Below are 24,455 nucleotides of genomic sequence, written 5' to 3'. Positions count from 1 at the left end.
CCCCACAGGCCAACGAGGTCTGCAGGATGGTAGGAGCTCCCCGGCCCCAGCCTCCTGCTCCTGGCATCTGCCTCCCCCAGGTCTCAGCAGAGTCCCACAGCCCGTCTCTTTGGAGAGCTTTCGCTTGGGCACTGCGGCGGGCACAGGCCACATTGCCCGGCCTGGCAGCAAGGGGGAGGTGGAGATGACTCTCCACATGGAGACGCAGGCTGGGCAGCGCGGAGGGTCCCCTACAGACACTGGTCTGGGCCTCAGCTTCGGGGGCTGGAGCTACTTGGCCAGACGCGTCTCCAAGCCTCTGCCCGAGCGGCTTTACTAGGAGAGCTCAGGCCCCCGAGCGGGTGGAAACCCCCCGACATTTCATTTGGGGACAAAATGAGAAAAGTGCCCGGACACGGTTTTAGGGGCGCCACTTTTATACCATCTTGGGATGACGTAATGGCCCCAAGGGCAGGCGGCAGAGAACACGGCGGGGGCACGAGACGTCGCCTCAACGGCTGAGCGACATAAAGCGAAACGGCCCGTTTCCGCCGCTGGGCGGTGGCAGGAGCCGGGACTGGCTGGCGGATCGCGCTGCACCGACATGTCCAACTGCGGCTCATTGTGTACGGACTGTCCCGAAATTTGCTGACGGTTGGCAGCCCTGCCTCCGAGGTGCCCCCGGGGTTTCGCAACAAGGCCGAGCGGAAGGCAGGCGGGCGATGACCTTCTCAACATGGCGGCTCCAGCGGGCTGCGGCTTGTGTCCTTCTCAGCATGGCGGCTGGCGAGGGACTTGCCAGCGGAAATGCCCCCTCCCGCCGCTGCGACGAGCCCCGCGGGGAGGCGGGGGAGAGGTGCGCGCGCCTTCCGCCCCCTCAGAGCGGGGTGAGCGCGCCCCAGCCCAGCCCTGCCCCTTGTGACGCGCCGCCCGGGCTGGATGGCGGCCGGGCGCCGCGCGCTCCGGAAGCGTTTGGGGCGGGCGGGGCCGGATCATGGCGTGGAGCTGCTGGGCCCGGCTCTGCAGCCGCGAGGCGCTGAGCGGCCGCTGCCCGCGGGGGCACAGGTACGGGGGCGGGGCCCGGGGCTGCGCGAGGGCCTGCGCCCGCCCTGCCTCCCGGGGGCTCGCAGCGCGCGCCTGGCCAGGCCCGGGCGCAGACCCTCCCCAGCGCCAGCCGGGCGTTACAGGGAGGGCGGCCCCCGCTGAGACGCCTGGGGCACCGAGTAGGGGTGCGAAGGGCTGACCGGCTAGCACAGCGCGAGCCTCCTAGGGGGCCAGCCGGGGGTAATCGACTCCTGGGGGGGGGGGGGTGCTCTAGCCCCACTCCTGGGAGCGGCCTGCCTCCCTCTGTCTGCAGCGGGGCTGAGCTCTTCTGGGAGAGGCTACTCCCAGCAGCCCCCCCTCCGGAGAGGCAGTAGTGGGGGAGGGACAGGCGGCACTGCAGTGCTGTTCCTGGGGGAACCAGCTTTTAAACTAGGTCCTGCTCCCTTCCCCCGCTGCAGCCACCTCTGATACCCAGGCAGCAAGGGGTGAACATATGTGAGTAGCTGACTCGATTAACCAGTAAGCTTAGGCCTATCAATGAATTGTCTAGTCAACTCCTCCTTCACATCCCTAATAAACCATCTTGTTAGTCTTTAAAGTGCTACATTGTCCTGCATTTTGCTTCAGCTACCCCAGACTAACAGGGCTACATTTCTATCACTACTAAGCATTACCAGTATGTTTACCAGGGTGACCCATTAAAACTGGCTAACCAGAGGGCTGGGTAGTCAGAGCAGCCCCTGCCCACAGTGGGGCCAGCTGGCAGGACACTTGACAGCAGTAGCACGGGCTGAACAGAACTCCTAGTGGCAGAACCTGCTGCCGTGAAGTAGGCCCCGCCGCAGGATCATAGCTGTAGTAGCCCCTGGTTAACCAGTTTAATGAATAAAATTAAATTGTTTAACTGGTTAACATTTTTAGTGGGAATTTACATTCCTAGCAGGAAGGATTACACATGAAGTAACAGAAACCTACCTGCCATTCCCAGGCCTGAAACAGGCTTCTGCCCAACAGCTCCCCAAACCTGGGCAATGAACTGGTAAAACAATGGTAGTATTTTCATATCTTTGTGCAAGCTGTCATGGACATGAGAGAAACTGAAACACAAATTAGCTTCCTCATTTTGTGAGGGGCCAGGTAAATCCTGAAACAAGGAAATTCTGTAGCGGGCAGGTGGAGAACTCATCTTTATACCGTTGTGTAAAGAAATGAGATGATTCATCTCCACAATCTGAGAATTGCTTCCTCCTCCCTTGCCACCTATGAAGTTTTGGTAATGTCTAGATAATATGATCTGGGTTTAAATAGAGATAGCATATAGATTGAGCCAACTTTGACTTTGAATGTGGTACACGTTTCTTCTTTTCCCCAGATTTACTTTATATACACAGCAAAGACATGGATTCAGAAAAGTACCACAAAAGACTGAAGCTCGAAAACCAGACAAAGAAACTGGCTCCAAAACATACAGAAGCAGTCTGTCTCCTCCAGTAAAGGAAACAGTCTTTTATACTTCTTCCCCGTCTCTGAAACATCTTGTGAAGCCGTTCTTTTTTACTATTGGGGTAAATGTGTCAGCATGTTACATGTATTACAAGTAGCATTGATGCGGATTTTCTTGTACAGGTGACTGCACTAGAGTTTGTGCATGATAAGCAAGAGTATTCCATTACAAAAAATACTATATAATCACAGAAGTTTATTGCATGAGACTGTATTCTGTCACCATGCAGGTACCTTCTAACTTTTAAAAACTTTTTTCTCAGAACATGCTTTCTTTTCTATTTTAACTCGTTGTCTGTAGTGGGCTTGGTGGATTTCTTCCAGGAGAAGCATAACTAAGTTATTACCCCATTAGTCCAGAAATGACTGCTTAAATAGTCCTGTACTTTTGTAAGCTGCTCAGTGTCTTTCTTGCCAGTCCTAAGCTACCTGCCTGCTCTTTCACAAGGAAAGATTATTCTTGAATATGTTTCCCACACAAATATTATGCAGCTAACTTCTTATTGATTCCTTAGTATTGCCAGTACTTCTCCCTCTCCTGAGTAAAGTTAAAAATGTAGGGGGGAGGGATAGCTCAGTGGTTTGACATTGGCCTGCTAAACCGAGGGTTGTGCATTCAATCCTTGCAGAGGCCATTTAGGGATTTGGGGTAGAAATTTGTCAGGGATGGTACTTGGTCCTGCTGTGAAGGTGGGGGACTGGACTTGACTCAATGACCTTTCAAGGTCCCTTCCAGTTCTAGGAGATAGACAATCTCCATTAATTTTTATTTATAAATTAGTCTGAAATTAAACTAGCTGCTTGCAAATATTCTGTACTTTCTGAATCATCCTTGAAGGTCAGAATTCCTTCCTTGTTGCAAATCAGTCAGTGTCTCATCCTCTGGTACCTGTTTCTTTTGTCCCTCTAGCCAGAAAAAAGGGAATGAAGACTTCTCCTAGCAAATGGATAGGAGCAGAGGGTATAGCACATCGATTCAATATTTTACAACATGCTAGCATGAATCTTTGTTTTTTGCAGCACAGTATTGTCTAATCCTGCCACAAACTGGAAGTTAGGCAATAACGTGAAATGTCTGACAAAAATAACCATAAAAGAAGGCTCTTATTAAATAGCTTAACACAATTAATGTAATTCAGTGCAAACCTTCTTTTTTGAATGTTTTAATGGTATTAATGTGTAAGTACAGTAGGAACATATGCTATAACTTTTACCTTAAATTGTATAAGGATTTGTTTTCCATATTAGACTTTGGTTTTGAATGCATCTATTATTGCATAGTTTACAGGCTGTGCATTTGGATCAGCTGCTATTTGGCAGTATGAATACCTAAAATCCCGAGTCCAGAACTATTTTGATGAAGCTCGAGCAGATTGGTTGGATAAGTTACGACCTCAGAAACATGGGGACTTCAGAAAGCAGGTACATAGAACATAAGTATCTTGTACATTTAAATGTGGTCAATACTGTGACTATAGGACTCTAATATATATTGCATATGAATAACGTGCTTAGTGCTTTACAGAATATGATGCTTAATCTACTTAAGCAGTGTAATTTTAGAAGACGGCTGTATGGTCAACCCTATATAAAACAAACACAGTCAGGCATGTATATTGCTACCCCTAGTATTGATAGAGTACAATAATAGTTGCTTTTCTTTTATTATATAATATCAAATTCTTGGCACTTAAAGGGACAGACCTTCCCTTATGCAGACCTCTCTCATTTTAGCCATATAACACTTCTTAGAAAAGTTGTTTAAGGGACAGGGGCCTTGGAGTCAGCCAGCCTATCCTGATCCATTATCAGACCCAGCTGCCCATGGGTCAGCTGATTCCTGTATTAGGGCTAGGAAAACTGCAGAAAGGAAGTTGGCTCCTATGGTTGGCTCTGGAACAGTAAGGGGGAAAAAATACAAGGGGAAAGGTCTCTCCTTCCTGGCCCCAAAAGAGGAGGAATACCAATAGTTTTGGTGTGTATAAAATATCTTAGTGTCATTTGCTTTTTATTGTACTAGAATGTGTAGTATTGTCCAACCTCCATTTCAAAAATTCCAAGATGGGCTTAAAATAATACTACAACGACTAGATTCTCTTCTATAAATGACCATGTAAAATGAAAAGGTTGCAAAGCAAACAGCTGACTCCAGAATTTGAGACTTTAAAATGGAAACTAACTACTTATGATAAAATCATCAGTTGGCGCTCTTGTTACATTTTAATTGAAAATATTATAGCAATCAGTTCTGTACATTATGTCCACTGAGAAGTTAATTTCCTGGTGTGTGGTACACCAGATGTGATTTCAAGTCCTGGTCTGTTTCTTCCACTACAGCTTTGAACCTCTCTAGTCCAGCACTTTGATCTGACAACATCTATAGTCCAGCATGATTTTAGTTAGCCATGTGTTCACTTATGGGTGTGGCCAAGTTTTCTGCAGTCCCACAAAGTTATAGAGCCATAATCTTAGGTCTCAGTGTTCTGTACTGTTTAGCTCTAATTTACCCCAAATGTCTTCTAAGAGCCCAATAAGCAGTGGAAGTGTTGGTAATGCTGCTAGGCAATATTGTGGTTCGGCAAATTCTCCGATTTGGCATCGGTCAGATCCTGAGGGTACCGGACTAGAGAGGTTCAATCTGTATTAATAGGAGTGAGTGTTCAGCTGCATAGGCTCTGCCCTGAGCAGGATGCAGACAAACCCACTGTGTCCATAATGTGAGTTGAATACATTGTTGTACCTCTCTAAATGTATGTCTTGTCATCTGTGTATGTGAATCGCAGATAAGATCAAAGCTGCCCTTTAAGAGTATTTAGAAAGTTTAGTTCTAAACTTGTTTACATCACAATCTGATAGATTTTAATTAGTTGTCTAAAATATAATAAGCAAAGCTATCATGTTGTTATACATTGTAAAGAAATCTCTAGCCCCCATCTCTATCTGGTAATACAAGTATCCTAAATTCAGCATCCAGTGCTAATTAGTAAAGGCATGTAGCTTTTTGTATTATTCAAAATCATGTTAGGACTTGATGGGGAACTAATACTGTTGTGGGTTTATTTAGAGCCTATGCCAGATAACTAAGCAACTGGGGAAAGACAGGGTGATGACTTTGAAATGAACAGTTCACTGAAATCATATTTTGTTACTTTTTGTTTAATCTATAGAAATAATGTATGTAATAACTACAATCAAGGAAAGTGCTTTTAAAAAATACCTAAAAAGGGGGCCCTATTATACGGGGATGGTTGGAAAAGCACATATAAATATGAGCTGATATGGGTCATAATAAATTTTGTTAGGGATTTCTTAAAGATGCAGAGGGGATAGGCTGAGCTGGATACAAGGGGGAATGCCATATCTTACAAGTTACTGCAAATAGTGACCTCTGGCAGAAAGGTGGACTCCAAGGTGGGTGATGTGAGATCACAAATAGCCATCAGCAAGAGATTCAGCCTAGGAGAAGTACATAAATATTGGTATAAACTGATATTGCTCCTTGGAATTTAGTGGAGCTATGCCATTTTGTACCATGTGACTAGGGATGTTAACTATCGGGTATTTGCGTAAACATGTAACTGCTAGAAATTTTAGCGGTGACATGTTTACATACGGGGGAGGGGGGGAGGGAGTGGGAGCCAGTGCTCATGGGGATCCAGCTTAATAGCTAGCTCCCCACACATGCTGGCTACAACCCCCACCCACCCCCCACTGCCTCTGTGGGAGGCAACATGGTGGGGGCAGTGGCTCTGAGGAACTGGCTCCTCACGCTCCTGTCCCCTCCTACTCCCCCACCTTGCTGCTGCCTGTGAGAGGCAGCAAGAGGGGGGAATGCATGTAGTCAATAGGATTAACCGATAAGCCCAGGTTTATTGGTTAATTGTGTAGTTGACTACATGTTGACATCCTTACATGTGACTATTGGATTTTTTGGTGTAACAGGATATTTCACAGAAAGGGGAAATTAAAAAAACAAACACACCCATGAACAGGAAATAACTTTCCATAAAATATATTTTAAATCTTATAAATACTCTAAACTTATATTCCCCAACCCCCCTTCCTTCTGTTAAAAAGAACTTTGGTTTTTTTTCATTGTTTTAAGTTTAAACTTATGCGACTTTCAGATTAGTTCTGAGATTGTGGCTATTTTGGGAGTTCTGTGAATATTACTTATTCTCTTTTAGGTTAACAAGTGGTGGAATAGCCTGAGTGAGGGTCAGCGGACAGTGACAGGTTTGTGTTAGCTTACAAGTATTAGACATTCACAGGAAGAGAATTATGGCAAACAGGTACAGTATGTCACAATAGATGGCTTTCATACCATGCTTACTGATTGTTAGAAACAAAGCAAATCTGTGTACGTAAATGCTATTTGCATTCCCCCCATCTGCCTCTGCTACTCATTCCTTCTCACAGAAAATATTTCTTGTACATTAAATTGAAATTTCCACTCACTTGTTTGGAATATTGTGCAGATTTAGAATTTTCCTTCTGCTACATATATAGAAGTTGAGTAAAGATTGGCATGAGGACCTTTCAAAAACAACAGATTTCTACAATCTTGCCAGACCTTGTAATAGTACTGCTTTTCAAAGTATATTACTAGTCCTTCAAATTAACAGCTTTCTCATGAGAGGGAGAGTTTCCTTTTGCTGGAAATATTCTTTGTCATCCAAGGAATATTATTCAGTTTTATGCACCATAATCAGAAACAATGGAAATGTACAGGTTTTACCTCCCTGATTACCCTTGGAACCTGAGCAGTCCCAGACCGGGGAGTTTGCCAGACCAGGGGAGGTCAGTGCTCCCCTCTTGGCTGCTCTGCTGTTGGCTTCTCTCCCTAGGTCTTTCAAGGCTAGGGCTCCCCACCATGCCAGTGCTGAACTGGCTGGGGCTCCCCACCCTGCTGTCCACCTACTACGGCTGGGCTTCCCTGTGGTTCTCAGCCAACATCCTGGCTGCTACCTCTGGGGATTCCCTGGAGTTCCCCAGCTTGGGGCTGCCCAGTTCCCAGACCAGAGAGTCCCAGATTTAGGAGGTTCCACCTGTATTGTAATTTCTCAGTGATGGTGTTGCACCATGAACACGGTGCTTCCTGTTAACATGTCAAGACTGCATACTCAATATTGCAAATAAAAGGTAGCTAACTTGTGTATCAGATTTTGGTGCATGATACACAGGTATTTATATTTAATTGGAGATTACATAGTCTGCTTAATACAGAATTATTCAAATCCCATTGATAGACCACTCACATGGCTATTCAGATTAATGAGAAAATTTTGAAAAATACATTAACTCATAAATTAGGTATATCTTGCTCTGTTATATATGTTGTATGCAAAAATATTTCCTGAGTTCCTGAACGGATTTCTATTAATTATATTAGAGCCTAAATATTTAGTGTTTTCATTTATCATAAAATACATATTTATGTAGAAAAAAATACTCAGCTGGGTATATACAATATTCTAGATTGCTCTTATTGAATTGTGGGATGATTGTCAAAGAATTGTGGCTGAGTTGCAGATAAGTCATGGAAAATTGTAGAAGAGTAATACTGGATCTTATAATTTACAGTAATTAAGTCCACTGTTATTTTCTGCAACTTTCCACTGCTGGCAGCCACCCAGAGCTTCCGTTGTCAAAATTGAGATGGAAGCCTAATGCTACAGAAGTAGGGCCTTTTTATTACATAGAAATGTAACTGATATACAATGAAACCTTTCAAACATACTTACTTGCCATGTTGCACTAAAACAGATTAGGGTGTGGTTTGTGGGGGTGTGCGTGTGTGTTTTTTTTTTTTTTTTTTTTTTTTTAATTCTCTGCCAGGATCTTCTACAATCTTAGGTATTGTTGAGCACATTGAGATTTTTGGTTAATAAGAAAGCACCACAGCATAGCATAGCATAGCTCTCTCAAAGCTAAAAGCAACTCAAAGGGTGTGTATACACTGCAGGGTTTAACTCGAAATAAGCTACGCAAATTGAGCTACGTCAATTGCGTATTTTATTTCGAAATAGGGAGTGCCTACTCAGCACTTATTTCAAAATTGAGCACCTTTCCTCCGATTTCCCTTATTCCTTGTACAGTGAGGGTTACAGAAGTCAGAGTAAGAAGTCCTCCAACTTGACGGTATTTTGACACTATTTTGAAATAACTGTCAACTTAGTCGGTGTCTACACAGTAATTTTGGCATAGCGCTAGTTATTTCGAAATAGTGTTGCAGTGTAGACGTACCCAAAGAAAATAGGTTATGCAGATTCTAAAGAGAGAATTTCAGATACAAATATCCTTGGAAAAAGTATTTTCATAGTTTGAGTTCATCAAATAAATCATGAAAATAAGGAATCTAAGCTTTTACAAGGAAATAAATGATCTCTTTTCCCCCAGTAATGCCAGATTTATCATATATATATATATATATATATATATATAAATAATTCAGATCTGTAAAAACAGCTTTATGTGCTTTCCAGACAGAGACAGCTATATTTTAATTTGGTTTTAGGAGTGTGCAAAGTACTTGAAAACTTGCAAGGATGTAATCTTTCATCTGTCTGCTCTCAGATATTTAGCATTCTTACCTAAATTAGAATGTGATCAGAATTAAAACTTAGTAAGTAAACAACAATTTATAAATTGTAGTTAATGCAGATTTCTTGGTAGTGACTCACTGGCAAGTATGTTTGTGTAACTAAAGCAACTTGGGAACATATACAAAATGTGACTTCTGTTAAGAGTTTTCATTGTGCAAAGATTTCTGAATTCCAGTTCACTTTTCTTAAAATCCATCAGAAAATAAAAATAGCACATTTGAAATTGGGATGCTGTTGTAAACATGATTCTGAAATTTTGCTACCATGAGCTTTTTTCTTGCATATTCATACTTCATCTGTAAATTGGATTTTTTTTCTTACTAGGCATCATAGCTGCAAATGTCTTTGTGTTTTGTTTGTGGAAAATCCCTTCTTTGCAGCGGACAATGGTTACTTATTTCACGTCTAATCCAGCCTCTAGTAAGTGTACATTAATTATGTATCTGAATTTTGAGTGTGGGTGGGTCTAGAGAGAATACACACCAGTATGGTAAAGGCTTTAAAATGAAGCTGAAAGAAAATTATGCCAGCCATCCCAAATAAATCTGTCCAGTTGAATAGGTAGACTTCGGGAGGAATAAACTGTACATAATACATTTATAGAAACTTACAAGTTTTCCCCCAAAATAGCTTTTCTGGAGATCATAATGTCAAGATTTTATGAGCCAGTATTTTCAAGTGTGCCATACTGAACAACAAATGGCGTATGTTTTTGCAAAGGGGGTTTCTCATAGTGGAATGAAGTCATAGTCCTGGTCTTTTGAGAGGAAACTAACAGTTTTTATTCTTTAAAAAACTGTTTTGAAGCTTTTCTTTCTTTTTGATCATTAATATTCCCAGCTTATAAGAACTAGTGGCCTGAGTGCAAAGGAGGTTGTTACCAATACACCTGTAGATTGGTGTACATTCATTTATCACAATATAACATTAATTATATACTCACTAGTGATCATGGGGGTTCATGCAAGTCCTTATCTGCAGAGCTGGACTTTTCTCCAATGAAGGAGGATCTCAGCTTTCATGGTAAAATAGCCTTGAAAATATTAACTGATAGAAACCAATCAGTACGACCTAAAAGAGTAAGCAGTTGAGGTCCATTTCCAAACTAAGAGAGAGGGATGTGGAAGACACGTGAGGGAGAAGACTCTTCTGGTACTTCCCATCCCCTCACTCCTGCTGTAAAAGTAGAACCCAGATGTTTGTGCCATTAGGCTGCAGTTTTGAAAGCCTAAGGGAAATAGGCAGTTAACTGATTTTCCGTAAATTGGACTCCCAGTTGACTTAGTCCTCTGATGCTTTCAGAATTTGAACCTAGAGATTGGTTTCTATTTATTTACCTTTACCACTGCAATGAATAGGACTAGAAAAAAAGTAAATGAAAGCTAAGATTTTCCTTTCTGTCTTAACCTAAGCAGTAATAATTGGCCCAAACCTGCATAATGAAGAAAAGTGGCTTTCTCCAAAGAGAAGCTTTTGAAAAATCCATATAATTTCCCCACAAGGAAACTGTCAATGTACTTTCACATGGGTACTGGGTCACAAATCTCTAAGAAAATGTTGCATGCTTCAGCAGTCACCACTCTGATACTCATTACACTCCTTGCATTTTACATATTTAAAGTTTATACAAATATTTAAGAAGTCCGATTACTACACTTTCTCTTACTTATGCAGTGATGATAATACTAAAATTGCCCGTATTTGTTTATTAACTACTGGTTTTCTTCTTCCTGTAGAAAACATTTGCTCTCCTATGCTGCTGTCTACATTTAGTCATTTCTCTTTCTTCCACATGGCTGCAAATATGTATGTGTTGTGGACATTTTCTTCAAGTATAGTGTCTCTTTTGGGACGTGAGCAGTTTGTAGCAGTGTATCTCTCTGCAGGTAATTTTTCCAAAAGATTAATACTTTAAAGAAATGTGTGACCATATTTTTGCAGGTAGGAAGTGAGAAAGATAAACAACTGTTTATGGCTGCAGACGCTGATTCTTTATTCTCATAGGCTGTTTTATCGAGTGCTTATTTTAATTATTTATTTCTGTTGCATAATACGTAGGAGCCCTAGTCGTGGACTAGGACCTCATTGTGTGAAGCACGGAACAAAAAATGAAAAGATGGTCCCTACCCTAAAGAGCCACTGCAGAACAGAACACTGATCACTTCGGGACATTTGGTTTTATGCTTTCAAAGTTCAAACCTATTGTTAAAGTCGTGCTTCATTATTGAACCATTAATTTTTAACATTGTCCTACCACATCCCTGAGATGACAAGCAAAACTATACCTGTTTCTAGTCTCCACGTCCTCCACCTCAAAAAATTACCATGTACGATAACTCATGCAACAGTTGACACAATGTTTTGTATCTTCTGCCCCTCACTTACATTCTCTGCATGGTTTCTAATAGTAATTTTACCTTTTTTAGGTGTTATCTCTTCTTTTGTCAGTTACGTCAGTAAAGTAACTGCTAGAAGATTTGAACCATCACTTGGAGCTGTGAGTAGCATGTGTTTTAAAATCCTCAATAATATCCTTTTGAATTGCTAAAACCAGTTTCAAAGCATTGTATTCAACAGCTTGTTTAGAAATTAGCGATATATTGGCTTGGGAAGAAGGCAGGATTTACCAGCATTAAGAAAAATCAACAAGTAAATCCTGTGCAAGAACTGGGCCTTTCTTCTTTGGCATCAGCAGCTCAGAACTATCCTGCTAAATGCTAATGGGTGTAAATTGGTGCTTAACAGCAAGATCTCTTGTCACTGAGCAGATAAGTTGTAGAATGGAATTCGCTGTCTTATAAATGTTGTTGTATGAGGCAGTTATGCATAATTATGCTCTAATTGAAAATTGTATGCTTTTTGAAGAACTCATGATCAGGGACACTTGTAAAAATTAATAAGTGATATTAGCAAAGTGTCTCCTATCCACAATAGGGTTGTTCAGTTTCGTTTAATCAGTTAATCGAGTAGTCAGTTGAATTTCCATTGACTACTCGATTAGTTGATATTGGGGGGGTGGGAGGGACTGCAGAGCCACAGCAGGGTTAGCTCTGGCCCTGGGAGCTAACTCTGTTGCAGCTCTGCCTTTTAAATGTTGTAACAGCCTGGCTCTTAACTACATTTAAAAGGCAGAGGTGCAGCAGGGTACTGGGCACGAGCTGGGACTGCTGATTCCTGGCTTATGCCTGGTCCCCCGCTGTGCCTGTGCCTCTCGCTGGGGAGACAGTGCTCAGGGGGAACAGGCTTTTAAGCCAGCTCCCCTTAGCACCAGCTCCTGTTCCTTCCCCTTTGCTGCCTCTGATAGAGGCAGCAGGGGGCGGAGGAAGACTAGTTGAGTAGTCACTCGACTACCCAATAAGCATGTGCTTAGTCAACTACTCAATTAGCCATTTACATCACTAATCCACAAAAATATAAATCTTTTGCCTGAGCGTACTCAATCTGTTGGCAAGAGTGGTATGTTCATTTTCTCTTCTGCTTCATTTTTCTAAATGAAAATGTTTGCTATCAAAGCATGGTATGTTTTAAAGTATTCAGCTTACAGTAAGGTAAAAATCAATGTATGGCTGGAGTAAATGTTATGTGTTTTGGAGATTTTATACATTTAATGATATAGCTTTTAATAAAACCCATATTTTTGTTTTTCAAATACAGAGAGGAACTTGTAGGACAGCTACAGCTACAATTGATAAGTTAAATTTCAGCTAATGCCATCCTGTTCACATATTCTGCAAATTATTTGTATTTGCAACAGAGTAACTTTCTCGCTGATCAGATGTTAATATTACCATGCAAACCTGCATACAGTTTAAGGTCCTGTCTATTCATGGATTTGGAAGATCCTGTGTTAAAGCAGGGGTTTTGTTCCAGTTTTCTTTAAACTAAGCAGTTGCTTTCACTTTGTGTTCAACTATATTTCAGCAGTGCTAGATTTATATTTCTGAAGTTCTTTGGGATGAAAAGCACTATACTAACATTAGTTTGTTTATGATGGTTACAAGTGGCAAAGTTTTCAGAAGAGGTTACAAGTTGCTTACTTATTTTTAGAGGTCAACCAGTGAGGGCATAGGAAGCAATTTTTTCAATTCTTTCGCTGCTTTGTGCTTTGGAATCTTTTCATGCCCTCAAGGGCGGCCTTGGGAAAGAAAGGCAGCAAGAAAAATAGGTTCACATACTGAAAAAATGATTTTTCCCTTGTGTAAGATCTCAGTTCAATGTCATATATTTTAATGTATTTTCAGTCAGGAGCTATAATGACTGTTCTTGCTGCAGTATGTACGAAGATGCCTGAAGCAAAGCTAGCCATCATATTTCTTCCAATGTTCACATTTACTGCAGGAAATGTAAGTGCCTTTGAATAGCTGAAGAAATCATATCTTCTTACTATATATTTTAGAAATGTGTGTTTGTCTGTCTCAGAGTCCATTTGTTCAAGAACTTTCTAAACAGTAAGAGCTAGGACCACAAAATTTGGTAGGCAGCTTTCTCTTATAATTTAAAGCAAGGTCAGGGTTTGCTTGTGCCAGGACACTCTGATGTGCCTTCAGTTTCCATTTTATGAGAAACAATCAAAGGGAGAGATCTGGCAGGAGGGAGTTATACTGCAAAATGACCACAGAGGGGACAGCAAAAGGCCAGAGATGGGGACCAGGACAGCTGTAACCCTGTTGGGCCAGCAGGGGGGAGTGGAGAAAGGGACATCTATCTACTCTTATTTCAGAGAACTTGTCTATTTGTGTATCTGTCCCCCAGACAGGGGACATGCACCCCTCCCCTGGCTGGGCCCGCTGCAGGAGGCATGAATAGGTGCTTCTCACCTGGCTCCAACCTGCTCTGGTGAGAGGGCTGGGGTTGTCCTCTCTCTTCAGTGCAGACTGGATACTGAACACTTCATCCCCAGCCCCACCCCCAAGAACAATGATTTAAATGAAGAAAAACCACTTACTTGAGTTAAGGACCCGAGCAATGCCGGGTAAATCTTCTAGCATTTTCAGTGTTTTTTCATTCCTTGCACTCCAACAGTGTCTGAAAAGCTCCTTTTGACCAGAATACATAAGCTAAGTCTAATTTTTTTATTTGAAGTGTTCTGATTTGTGGTTGCTCTGAACTTTGTGTAGTCATTTACACCAGTGCAAAATGGGCTTAAAATGTTGTCATCCTCATTTGGTAGAGTTCTGCACTGACTATTATAAATGACTAAACAAGGTGCAGAGCAGTCAAGAATCAGGCCTCTTATTTTCAGTTGCTTGTCTCTCTTTATCGTAGATCTTAACTTCTAAATTCCCTGCTGCAGATGTATTTCAAACCAAATTCTTAAATCTACAGAAAAGGGGGCAGGGGAAAGGAATGTGATGCATGTGGGGAAATAAAACACTGTGTAGAAGCACAGTGGGAATCTGTTGTTCAAAAGTGTGCCATATAATGTGTGGCTATGTTTGTTAAGGATAAAATTGAAGACCTAGTCACTTATTTCAGGCCACTTTAAATGAACTGCATGAAAAATTATTCAGGGCTGAGGAAGAAAGAGGGAAATCAGCAAAGCAACCTCTGTAGGCAGATTTGATAACTTAATTTTCCAAAAAAATATAATTTCTAATCACATTACTGTAAATAAGTATCAGAGGGGTAGCTGTGTTAGTCTGAATCTGCATAAACAATGAGAAGTCCTGTGGCACCTTATAGACCTATGGTTCTCAACTGGTGGTCCATGGTGACTTTTTCGGTGGTCCACAGGAACATTGTCCAAAGTCTCATGGTGTGAGCAGGTGCCTCCGTTAGGCTGTTTTACTCCGTGTTCACAAGCACGCGGCGCGTCATCCATACCGTCACCTAGGACGCAACCGCATTGTGTTGCCAGTAACTTCCTTGTGAAGCTCTGAGCATAAGTGTAGCTACTGAGCGGTTGCTGTGTCATTTGTCCTGTGCTACATGTGCTGGAGGTGGTCCACAAAAATGTTTTGATTAGCCTGGTGGTCTGTGGACTGAAACAAGTTGAGAACCACTGTAATAGACTAACAGATTCATTTGCAAATTTGACACTATCAATTTAGGATTAAACAAAGACTGTGAATGGCTAGCCAACTACAAAAGCCGTTTCTCCTTTCTTGGTGTTCACACCTCCACATCAGCTGCTAGAAGTGGGCTACATCCTCCCAGACTATATTGACCTGGTTATCTCTGCATTTGATTGGTACTCCCATCTTTTCATGTGCCTGTATACCTGCCTTTTGGAATTTCCACTACATGCATCTGACAATGTGGGTCTTTGCCCATGAAAGCTTATGCTCCGATAAATCTGTTAGGGTATATCTACACTTGTACCCTCTTTTGAGAGAGGGATGCAGATGAAGACATTTGAAATTGCAAATGAAGCTGGGATTTAAATATCTTGCGCTTCATTTGCATAATCGCTTTATGGCAGTATTTCAAAATAGCGCTATTTCGAAATACAAAACAGGGTGTAGATGCGGTTATTTCAGGAGAACACCCTTCTTCTGAAATAACTGTTAAACCTAATTTTATGAGGAAGAAGGGTTATTTTGGAAGAAGGGTGTTCTCCCGAAATAACCGCATCTACACTGCATTTTGTATTTTGAAATAGCGCCATAACATGATTATGCAAATGAAGTGCAGGATATTTAAATCTTGGCTTCATTTGCAATTTCGAATGTCTTCATTTGCATCCCTCTCTCGAAAGAGAGTGCAAGTGTGGACATACCCTTTGTCTATAAGGTGCTACAGGACTTCTCTTGTTATTGCTGTAGATGCTTGTCTCTTGCTTTGGATAGTTTCTGCTTCTAAGAATATAATTTTAGGAACAGGAATGTATCACTGGGACTTTTGTAGCACATTTTTAATATTCTAATTTTTTTATTCCTTTCCCTGCTTTTTTTTTTTTTTTTTAAATCTTTGCTTAGAAACTCATTCACGTAACTTGAGTCCTTGAGTAAAGATGCAATGTAATCATTTTTGTATGCTGCTTAACGTCGTTTTGGTATAATAGCTTAATTGCTTTATTTTAAATTATTTTAAGACAACTGGGTTTAAAATATGGAATGAGGGAATGAGTTTCAGATTTCTATCAGTTTTGAAATTTCAAAACATGTTAATCTAAATTTAAGTCTTTCTTTAAACTTAATTTTTGGAACTTTGGTCTCTCTGAATTTTTTCTTGCAGATCTGTACTATGTCTGCAAGAACCCTTTAATTGTCTCTTTTCAGAAACAAGTTAGTTTAGGAAACTTTTATATATAACTTGGGGCACTAATGTCGCCAATTTTTTAATGTTCTAACCTCCTACTTACCATTATGCTTGTCTCATTCACCAAAAGAAGTTGGTCCAATAAATATTACCTAGCCCACTTTTTTTTAAATTATACTCTCCCTCTCCCCCTCAAAAAAACCCCTCCAACTATAATAGTCCAAATCTAAGAATGTAATTCTGTGTGTCAGAATTAAATGTAATTAAGTGCTGATTATTCTAGTTAAGACTGTGGTAAATATGCAGAGAGTTTGGGTGGTGACCTGGGGTATGGGATTGGGGTGCAGGGTCTGGGAGGGCCTATGGGTGCAAGAGAGGATTCTGGCCTGGAGGAGAGGTGTAGAGGGAGTGCAGGATCTGTGGAAAGGTTTGGGGTGCCTAAGGCAGGCTCTGGTCTGAAGGCACTTACTTAAGCAGCTCCCAGAGAGTGGCTAAGCAGGACCCTGGCCTCTCAAAGTGGCTGGTGGTTCCATGTGGCTCTCTGCTGCGGGTGGAGGGGATTTGCACACTGTCCCTGCCCTCGGCAAAATCTCTCAGCTTCCATTGGCTGGTTTCTAGACTGTAGGAGCTGAGCGATTGCGCTAGGGGTGGGGGCAGTCCATGAAGCTTTCCCCTCTCCTTCGTGTGTTGCATGGAGCCACAGAGAGTAAACAGCTGCTTTGAGTATCATGTAGCTGCTCTGTGCCACATGTGCAGACTGCGGGCTGGATTAAAAGGCTTAGTGGGCCAGATCTGGCCCGCCCCTGGCTTATACAGTAGTACTTGCCATTCTAGAATACTTGGATCTCCTATTCGTAAATAGGTCTCATATTTCATCCACCATGGGTACTAGTAGTAGATATGCACTATATGGGAATTGAGGGTGCAGTCCCACACCTTCCCTTTAGTAGCAGGAGAGGTACATACACACACGATTGGAGGGGACAGGGTTTGGGAGCACAGACACACAAATCTAGAATGTTACTGCATAGAATTATTATGGCTTATGTAGAACTGACTTGCAAATGAGATTTTTGCTGCACTTCCTTAATCGGTGATCCTTTTTGTCAGCTACTTACCTCCTTTTCTGGCTTGATGTGGCAATAGAGCTGGTAGGTTTTTAAAATGTAATAAATGCACATTTAGGCTAAGGATGTAAAATTCCATTTAATCAGTTAACTAGTTACATGTTATGTTTAACCACTTAACCGCTTAAATGCAGTGGGGGGAGGGGAGTAGAGTGCCCGCCTGCCATGGGCGGGACCTGCTCCAGCCAGGCAGCCCCCTAATTCGGCTCTATAGAGTACAGGCAGTCCCCGGGTTACGTACAAGATAGGGACTGTAGGTTTGTTCTTAAGCTGAATCTGTATGTAAGTCGGAACTGGCGTCAGCCGCTTCTGAAACTGATCATTTCAACCGCAGCTGAATCTGGATGCCAGTTCTGACTTACATACAGATTCAACTTAAGAAACCCAGGCGTCCCCAAGTCAGCTGCTGCTGAAACTGATCAGCGGCTGATTCCAGGAAGCCTGGGGCAGAGCAACTGGGGTGCTGCTGGGTTGCTCCAGTAGCGCGGCTCCTCGGCGCTACTGGAGCAACCCAGCAGCACCCCAACTGCTCTGCCCCAGGCGTCCTGATTCAGCCGCTGCTGAAACTGACCAGCAGCGGCTGAATCAGGACGCCTGGGGCAGAGCAGCTGGGGTGCTGCCGGGTTGGTCCGGAGCGGCGCTGCGGGACCAACCCGGCAGCCCCCAGCTGCTCTACCGCAGGGGTAGGCAAGAAAAGTCTGGTCTGCTGGCGGGGGGGCCACTAGCTGCACCCCCCCCAGCAGACTAGGGGGACAGGAGCAAAGCCTTGGAGCACGCCAGCAGCGGGACAGCCGAGGCGCGCTTGGGCTGTCCCGCTGCGGGCGTGCTCCGCTGCTTTGCTCCTGTCCCCCTGGTCTGCTGGGGGGGTCCAGTGGCTTTGCTGGACCCCCCCCAGCAGACCAGGGGGACAGGAGCAAAGCCGCCCAGGTCGGGGGAGTCCGGGGCAAACGAGCAAAGCTGCCCAGGCAGCGGGACTCCCCCCACCTGGGCGGCTTTGCTTGGGTGTCCCTGGTCTGCTGGGGGGGTCCAGCGGCTTTGCTGGACCCCCCCCAGCACACCAGGGAGACCGGGAGAAGCTTTTCTCGCCCCGGAGGGCACGGGTGGCGATCCGCCGCCCGTGAGCTCTGGGGCGAGAAAAGCCCCGTTCGTAAGTGCAGATCCGACGTAAGTCGGGGACTGCCTGTATATATTTTCTACCACATTTTTAGCCTCTCTTATTTGGGGACATCTGGCAGAACTAGACTTCATGTATATTGTCTTGTTAGAAAACAGCAGGGCTAGAAAAATGTTTATGTAGTAAGGATTATTGCATGTCATGAGGAATTCTATAATTTTAACATTTGCTTAATGGGAAATTATGAAGCATTCCGGCTGCTGGTTGTTAGACTGCTGCAGCTTCTGCTCTCACAATGCTTTGCTCATTTTTAGGCCATAAAAGCCATTATTGCAATGGATGCTGCAGGGCTTGTTCTGGGTTGGAAATTTTTTGACCATGCAGCACATCTTGGAGGATCTCTATTTGGAATGTAAGTTTTTGTTATCTATTAACTTTGTTGATTATACACAAACAATTCTGTACTGGAAAAAGAAAATATTTAAAACCTTCCACTGCACTAGTCTAATGGAGGAATCACTGGACTAATGAAAACATCCTTTCAAGTGCATATCTCAGTAAAATGTCTCATGTCTCTGATCATTGGGTTGGAGGGGGAAGAGGACAGCTAGGCTACATCTAGACTGCAAGCCTCTTTCGAAAGAGGCTTTTTCGAAAGATACTTTTGAAAAAGCCTCTTTCGAAAAAGAGCGTCTAGACTGCAAGCAGTACTTTCGAAAAAGCAAGCTGCTTTTTCGAAAGAGAGCACCCAGGCAGTCTGGATGCTCTCTTTCGAAAAAGCCCTGTTTGCATTCAAGAACGCCTTTTTTTGAAAGCGAACTTTCGAAAAAAGGCGTTCTTCCTTGTGAAATGAGGAGTACCGCCATCGAAAGAAAAGCAGCGTTCTTTCGATTTAATTTCGAAAGAATGCGGCTGTAGTCTAGACGCAGGTGAAGTTTTTTCGAAAAAAGGCTACTTTTTAAAAAAAAAAAAAAAACCCTGCAGTCTAGATACAGCCCTAGTGAGCAAACGTAAGATCTGTTAGGTCAAAATTCTGTTGAAAAACTACTAATTTTATTTGGCTGCATTTAGGGATGTAAAGTCTTACCCAGTAAACCAGTTACCCGGTAAGCATTTGCTTTATCAGCGTACTTACTGGGGTAATCAGTTAACCAGTGGTGTGGCCTGGTTGGAGTTAGGATGTTAAGTGTCAGGTAATTGACTAATTGAATAGTCAATGCATTTTTGCACTTCAAAGGTGAAAGCACTGAAGCCTGGGGTCAGTTAAGGAGTCCCCAGCTGTTCCGTGGCTCCACATGGTGCTGCCACTTTGAAATGCCATGAAGAGCCTGACACCAGGCTCTGTGTGGCACCTGCTGCTTTGAAGTACCCCCCATCTCTTCCCCCCACTTGCTGCCACTATCTGATAGAGGCAGCAAGGGGGGGAAGTGACTATTGGACTGTCCTGTCCACTATCTGATAAGAATTTGCTTATATCCTTCACATCCCTAGTCTGGAGCAGATGTCTCCTCCCCACCACCTGCAGTAGCTCTCCACCTGCGTTGTACCACCAGCTGCCACGCCACAGGTGGAGGACCACTCCAGCTGGAGCAGCCCTCCACCCCAGGATCCCAGTTAATCAGTTTGAATATACCCTTTAACCAGTTAAATTTTTAATCATGATTTTACATCCCTGGCTGCATTATCTACCTGTGTGAAGCCTTCAAAGTCTATCCCTAATTGGATTGAAGTACTAGAAATGTAGGAAACAATTTGGTATTGTGATGTATTGAACTATTTACCTAATCATTTTCTCTCCTCTCTGGTCTGATTGAACTATGGTATTATCTAACTCCAGAGTTCTCAGCCTTTTCCTTCCAAAGGCCCACTACCCTTGGAATAAATGTATCATCATCCTTTTTAACAACTCAAGCTATTAAACACACCAAAACTCATATTATCCACACAAGACTCAGCTTAAAGATGCTAAACAAATTTGAGTCAACTAGCAATAGTATTTGCAAGGAGAGCATGACTAGTACAGTATTTACTGACATTGGAAAGGAGAGTAAAGGGCATTTAATAAGTCTTATACAGTTTCTCTGGGGAATATTTAGGATCCATGCTATATAAAAGATGAAAGTTCTCCTGGTTTGAAACTTTCATCTTGTGTGTCAACAGCTTAAAGACTCAGAGCAGTAGCCGTGTTAGTCTATGTAATCATGCAAATGTCCTCCTGGCATCCCCCCATGCAACATACTTCTTTCCCTCTTCCTCCCCAACACAGCCAGAGAGAGGACTGTAGCAAGTCGGAGACACCCCAAACAAACTCCCCCTTCACCACCTTCACCTCACTGCACAGATGCCAGCACCCACTCATCCCTTCTTTCCCCCAACTATCGCTGTGCAGTGTGGTCCCCCCAGCCAAGCTGGGGGCTGGGATAAAATCCTGCTGCTCAAACTAGCACGCACCAGCTGTCTGTCCAGTCCTAACTCCCAGCTAAAGCACAAACAAATTATCCGCACCTCCCTCACCCCATAGCACAAATACACTCTCCACCTCACGCCAATGCCAGCATTCACTCACCTCCTCTGTCCCCCACTTATCCGATGCAGTCAGCTCCTTATCTCCCCTTCCCAGGAGACTTGAGAGTGCTGAGTTTCTGCACGCTCTCCTCACGCAGATGTGGAAAGAACTTTCCAAACTCCCCTTCCCTCAGACTCTTCCTCAGGCAGTCGTTCCCTCCTTCCCTCTTCCTCCTCCCCCCAGCCACTTATTCTCTGGGAGCTGCTCAGTTTCAAGCATGCAGCAGCTCCGTTTATCTCATGCTTAGCAAGATGACGCTCTGTCCTGCCTGTCAGCTGAGCTCCCTGTATGCACAGGAGCTTTGATCCTCTGAGCAGAGCTCAGAAAACAGCTGTGCAGTCACTCAGCTGCGCAACTTACAGGGAACTTAGCCTATGTCCCAGTTGGTTTAATGTTAGCCCTGTTCAGCAGACCCCCCCCTTGAAATTTGCTTGTGGTCCCCCCCACCCCCCATTGAGAACCACCCGTCAAACTTATACTCTTAACAGTATGAATCTTATTACACCTAAAATAAATCCCTACTTCACACGAGTGATACTTACTGGTTCTGGTTAACCAGTGGGGACTGGAGCAGCTCCCCACCTCCCACAGGCGGGGGGCTGCTCCAGCCAGGCAGGGAGCCTGCCCGGACAGGGGCTGCTCTCATCCAAAGCCATTCCTGTCCACAGCAGCCCTGGGCATCTGGAGCAGCCTCTGTCCATGGTAAACCCACCCCACTTCACAGGTAGGGGCTGCTCCATTGGGGGCTGGGGCCCAACAGAGGTAGCTCCAGCCCCAGCACAGAGGCTAGGAGCCAGCAGCCAGTCTCAGCGTGAGGCTGGGGGCTGGAGCCCTGTGGTCTGGGGGCTGCTCCAGCTGGGCAGGAGTGGTCCTCCCTGCCCGGATCCTGCTTAATTGGTTAACCGGGATTTTACATCCCTAATTGAGATTTAGTATAGCTGTTGAGGGGCATGAATAATTCAATGCAAATGGAAAAAGTTTGCCCAGCAGGTTATATATATACACAAATTAGCTCATCAGAACATCTGAAAAGTACTGTAGGAACTTCTAAATTATCCTGCTCAGCCTTGCTCCCCTCATGCCTCTTAGCTGGCTGAATGTAAATAGAACAGTTGTTCTTTTTAATCTTAAAATGGCCAGCCAGAAATTCATATAATCTAAAAGAATTAGGGAATCTTGTTCTCCAAATTTAGCATAGCTTTCTCTTTCCTATTTGTCGGTCTCTTAACACAGGCATATTTTGAGAGATCGCACTCTCCTCACCACCTGTTCTCTTAAATCACCAAAGCATTTGGTGTTAGCATGTCACTTTGATTTATCTGTGTCAGTGTTCATTATAATACATCTTTTTCACACATCATTGACAGAGCTGATATTACACATGGAAGAGAGAAAATGAAGGCAATTGGAGTAAAAATTCTTAGATTCACATGTGTGCTGATCCATTCTTATTCTCCTTTACTGTCTCTCCCCCACACAGACCCACTCATTAGACTTGCAAATAATCAGTTCAGTCTCTTCATCACTGAAAATCTAGGTTTGTATTATAATTAGGCCACAGGTGAATGAGTATTATGTGCATAATCCCTTGTAGAAAATTGTCTATGTGATCTGAGGAAGTGGGTCTGGCCCACGAAAACTCATCACCTATTAAACTCATCACCACTTTAAAGTGCTGCATAGTTTTTCCTTTTGTTTTTGCAAGGTCAGACTTAACATGGCTACTTCTCTATTAATATTCAATATAGTTTGGTGTAACTGACAGACTGCTTGGCAGATGCTGAGGGCTGATACAGAAGTGCTATTGCAAATCAGGACTGAGGTGCATTAGTACAGAACTGTAGGGAGAACATTATGCCTGGCTTCATCTAGCACTGTGGGTCTCTCCCTCCCATAGTCTGTAACTTCACCATAACCTTGTGCTATAATCCCTAGTGCTGATGTTCATTTAATGTCCATGTGTTATGCCAGAAAAGTTACTTCCAGTCTTTTACTTCTGCACCCATCCAGCTAGAGAAGCCGGTTTGCTTCAAATTATGTGACACTATTCTAGACTTTTTTCTGAGCTCATTTGCATAAAAGGCAATACCTCTGCAGAAGTTCAGCAGGAATTCAATGACATAAGTAACAAATATTATAACCTTTTAAGTGGAGTAGCATTTGGTGAAAAAACTTTGGCTACAGTAGACAGAAAATTTAAGGTGTTAACTGCTGTTCAACTGCATGGTGGCAGGTGGAAGTTAGAACTGTGTAAGTTAGGAGTAAATGGACTGAGAAAGCTGACCTAAAGTTGTCAATGTTTTCTTCTGAAAGTTTATCAAACTTCTTTTCAAAACTTACCCTGGCTTCCACTGGTTATCCGATCTGTTGTGGTGTTGAGCAGAACACTGAAGGAAGATAACGGAACTATCTATCTCGTTCCTACTGTTAGCTTTCCATGATCTAATTTCAGTTGAAGTTTTGTTTTTGTTTACAGATGGTATATAATGTATGGCCATGAACTCATATGGAAGAACAGAGAACCATTGGTGAAGGCTTGGCACGAAATGAGGTCTAGAAGCCGGGGAAAAGGAGGTGGAGAATCTCGCTGATTCTGATTTTAGAGCCGGCTTATGCAGAAGATTTTGTGCTCCTGAAGACATGGAAGTGAATTGCTTTTGGAATTTTTTTGTAACTCCACAGAAAACCTCTTAGGATGTGTAGTTTCTATTGTAAACTACACTTGCAAATAAAATGTGGTTCAGTAGAGAATGAAGTTGAAACAACAACATTTGTATATGATTGGTTTATGAAAGTAAAGATGTGCATCACATTTTTTTTTAAAAATTTGTCAAGAAGAAACATTTTTGATTAAGTGGTTGGAAACTAAAACCAGGCACATTCCAATAAAAATTAAGCACAGTTTTTAACGGTGGTGATTGACCATTGATGCAAACTACCAAGGGAAGAGAGATCACTCTTGATATCTTTAAATGAAGGCTGGGTGCCTCTTAAAAATATGCTTTAACCAAATAAGGTATTAGACTTAGTATAGGAATAAATGGTTGAAATGTAATGACCTGTAATATAAAGAAAGCAAGTCAGAACAGATTTGTGGTGTCCAACACGCTAGCCACATGTGGCTATCTGGCTGGTTGAGTATGGCTAGTTTGCATCAGAACTGATTGCACACCATGGGAGTAGATGATCTAATGGTCCCTTCTGGCCATTCATTATATGAATCTATGAAAAATACTGGTTTCATTTAAATGTTAGTTGTATAGTAGCATTGATGCCTAGCAAAACTACATTAAAAATTTTAAGAGTCTGGCTCATGA

General features: G+C 43.0%; 1 protein-coding gene across 3 annotated transcripts; it reads left to right on the top strand.

Annotated features, from left to right (window-relative positions):
- The first annotated feature begins 533 nt into the window (after positions 1–533).
- Positions 534–24,455, top strand: PARL (presenilin associated rhomboid like). Of its 3 annotated transcripts, none has more exons than XM_075937476.1 (10): positions 538–835; positions 2,396–2,588; positions 3,808–3,948; positions 6,714–6,762; positions 9,456–9,551; positions 10,868–11,017; positions 11,558–11,628; positions 13,373–13,474; positions 18,887–18,984; positions 23,615–24,455. In XM_075937476.1, exons 1-10 carry the CDS (start codon positions 702–704, stop codon positions 23,727–23,729), a joined length of 1,149 nt encoding a protein of 382 aa, XP_075793591.1. In that variant the 5' UTR covers positions 538–701; the 3' UTR covers positions 23,730–24,455. The 3 variants fall into 3 exon arrangements, with proteins under 3 accessions (XP_075793593.1, XP_075793591.1, XP_075793592.1); XM_075937477.1 differs by lacking the exon at positions 538–835 and adding an exon at positions 872–1,044; XM_075937478.1 differs by lacking the exon at positions 18,887–18,984 and having other exon boundaries at positions 534–835.

This window comes from Pelodiscus sinensis, chromosome 10 (assembly GCF_049634645.1).
Source record: "Pelodiscus sinensis isolate JC-2024 chromosome 10, ASM4963464v1, whole genome shotgun sequence".
Taxonomy (NCBI): Eukaryota; Metazoa; Chordata; order Testudines; family Trionychidae; genus Pelodiscus; species Pelodiscus sinensis.
The sequence above is the reverse complement of the archived record's forward strand: the minus strand, read 5'-3'. Positions and strand labels throughout refer to the sequence as shown.

Bases quoted from the DNA above. Each gene is read 5' to 3' on its own strand.
- PARL (XM_075937476.1), top strand. From the start codon at position 702: ATGACCTTCTCAACATGGCGGCTCCAGCGGGCTGCGGCTTGTGTCCTT. The intron at 9,552-10,867 runs GTAAGTGTACAT...TTCTTCCTGTAG, and splicing joins CACGTCTAATCCAGCCTCTA to AAAACATTTGCTCTCCTATG. The intron at 11,018-11,557 runs GTAATTTTTCCA...TACCTTTTTTAG, and splicing joins AGCAGTGTATCTCTCTGCAG to GTGTTATCTCTTCTTTTGTC.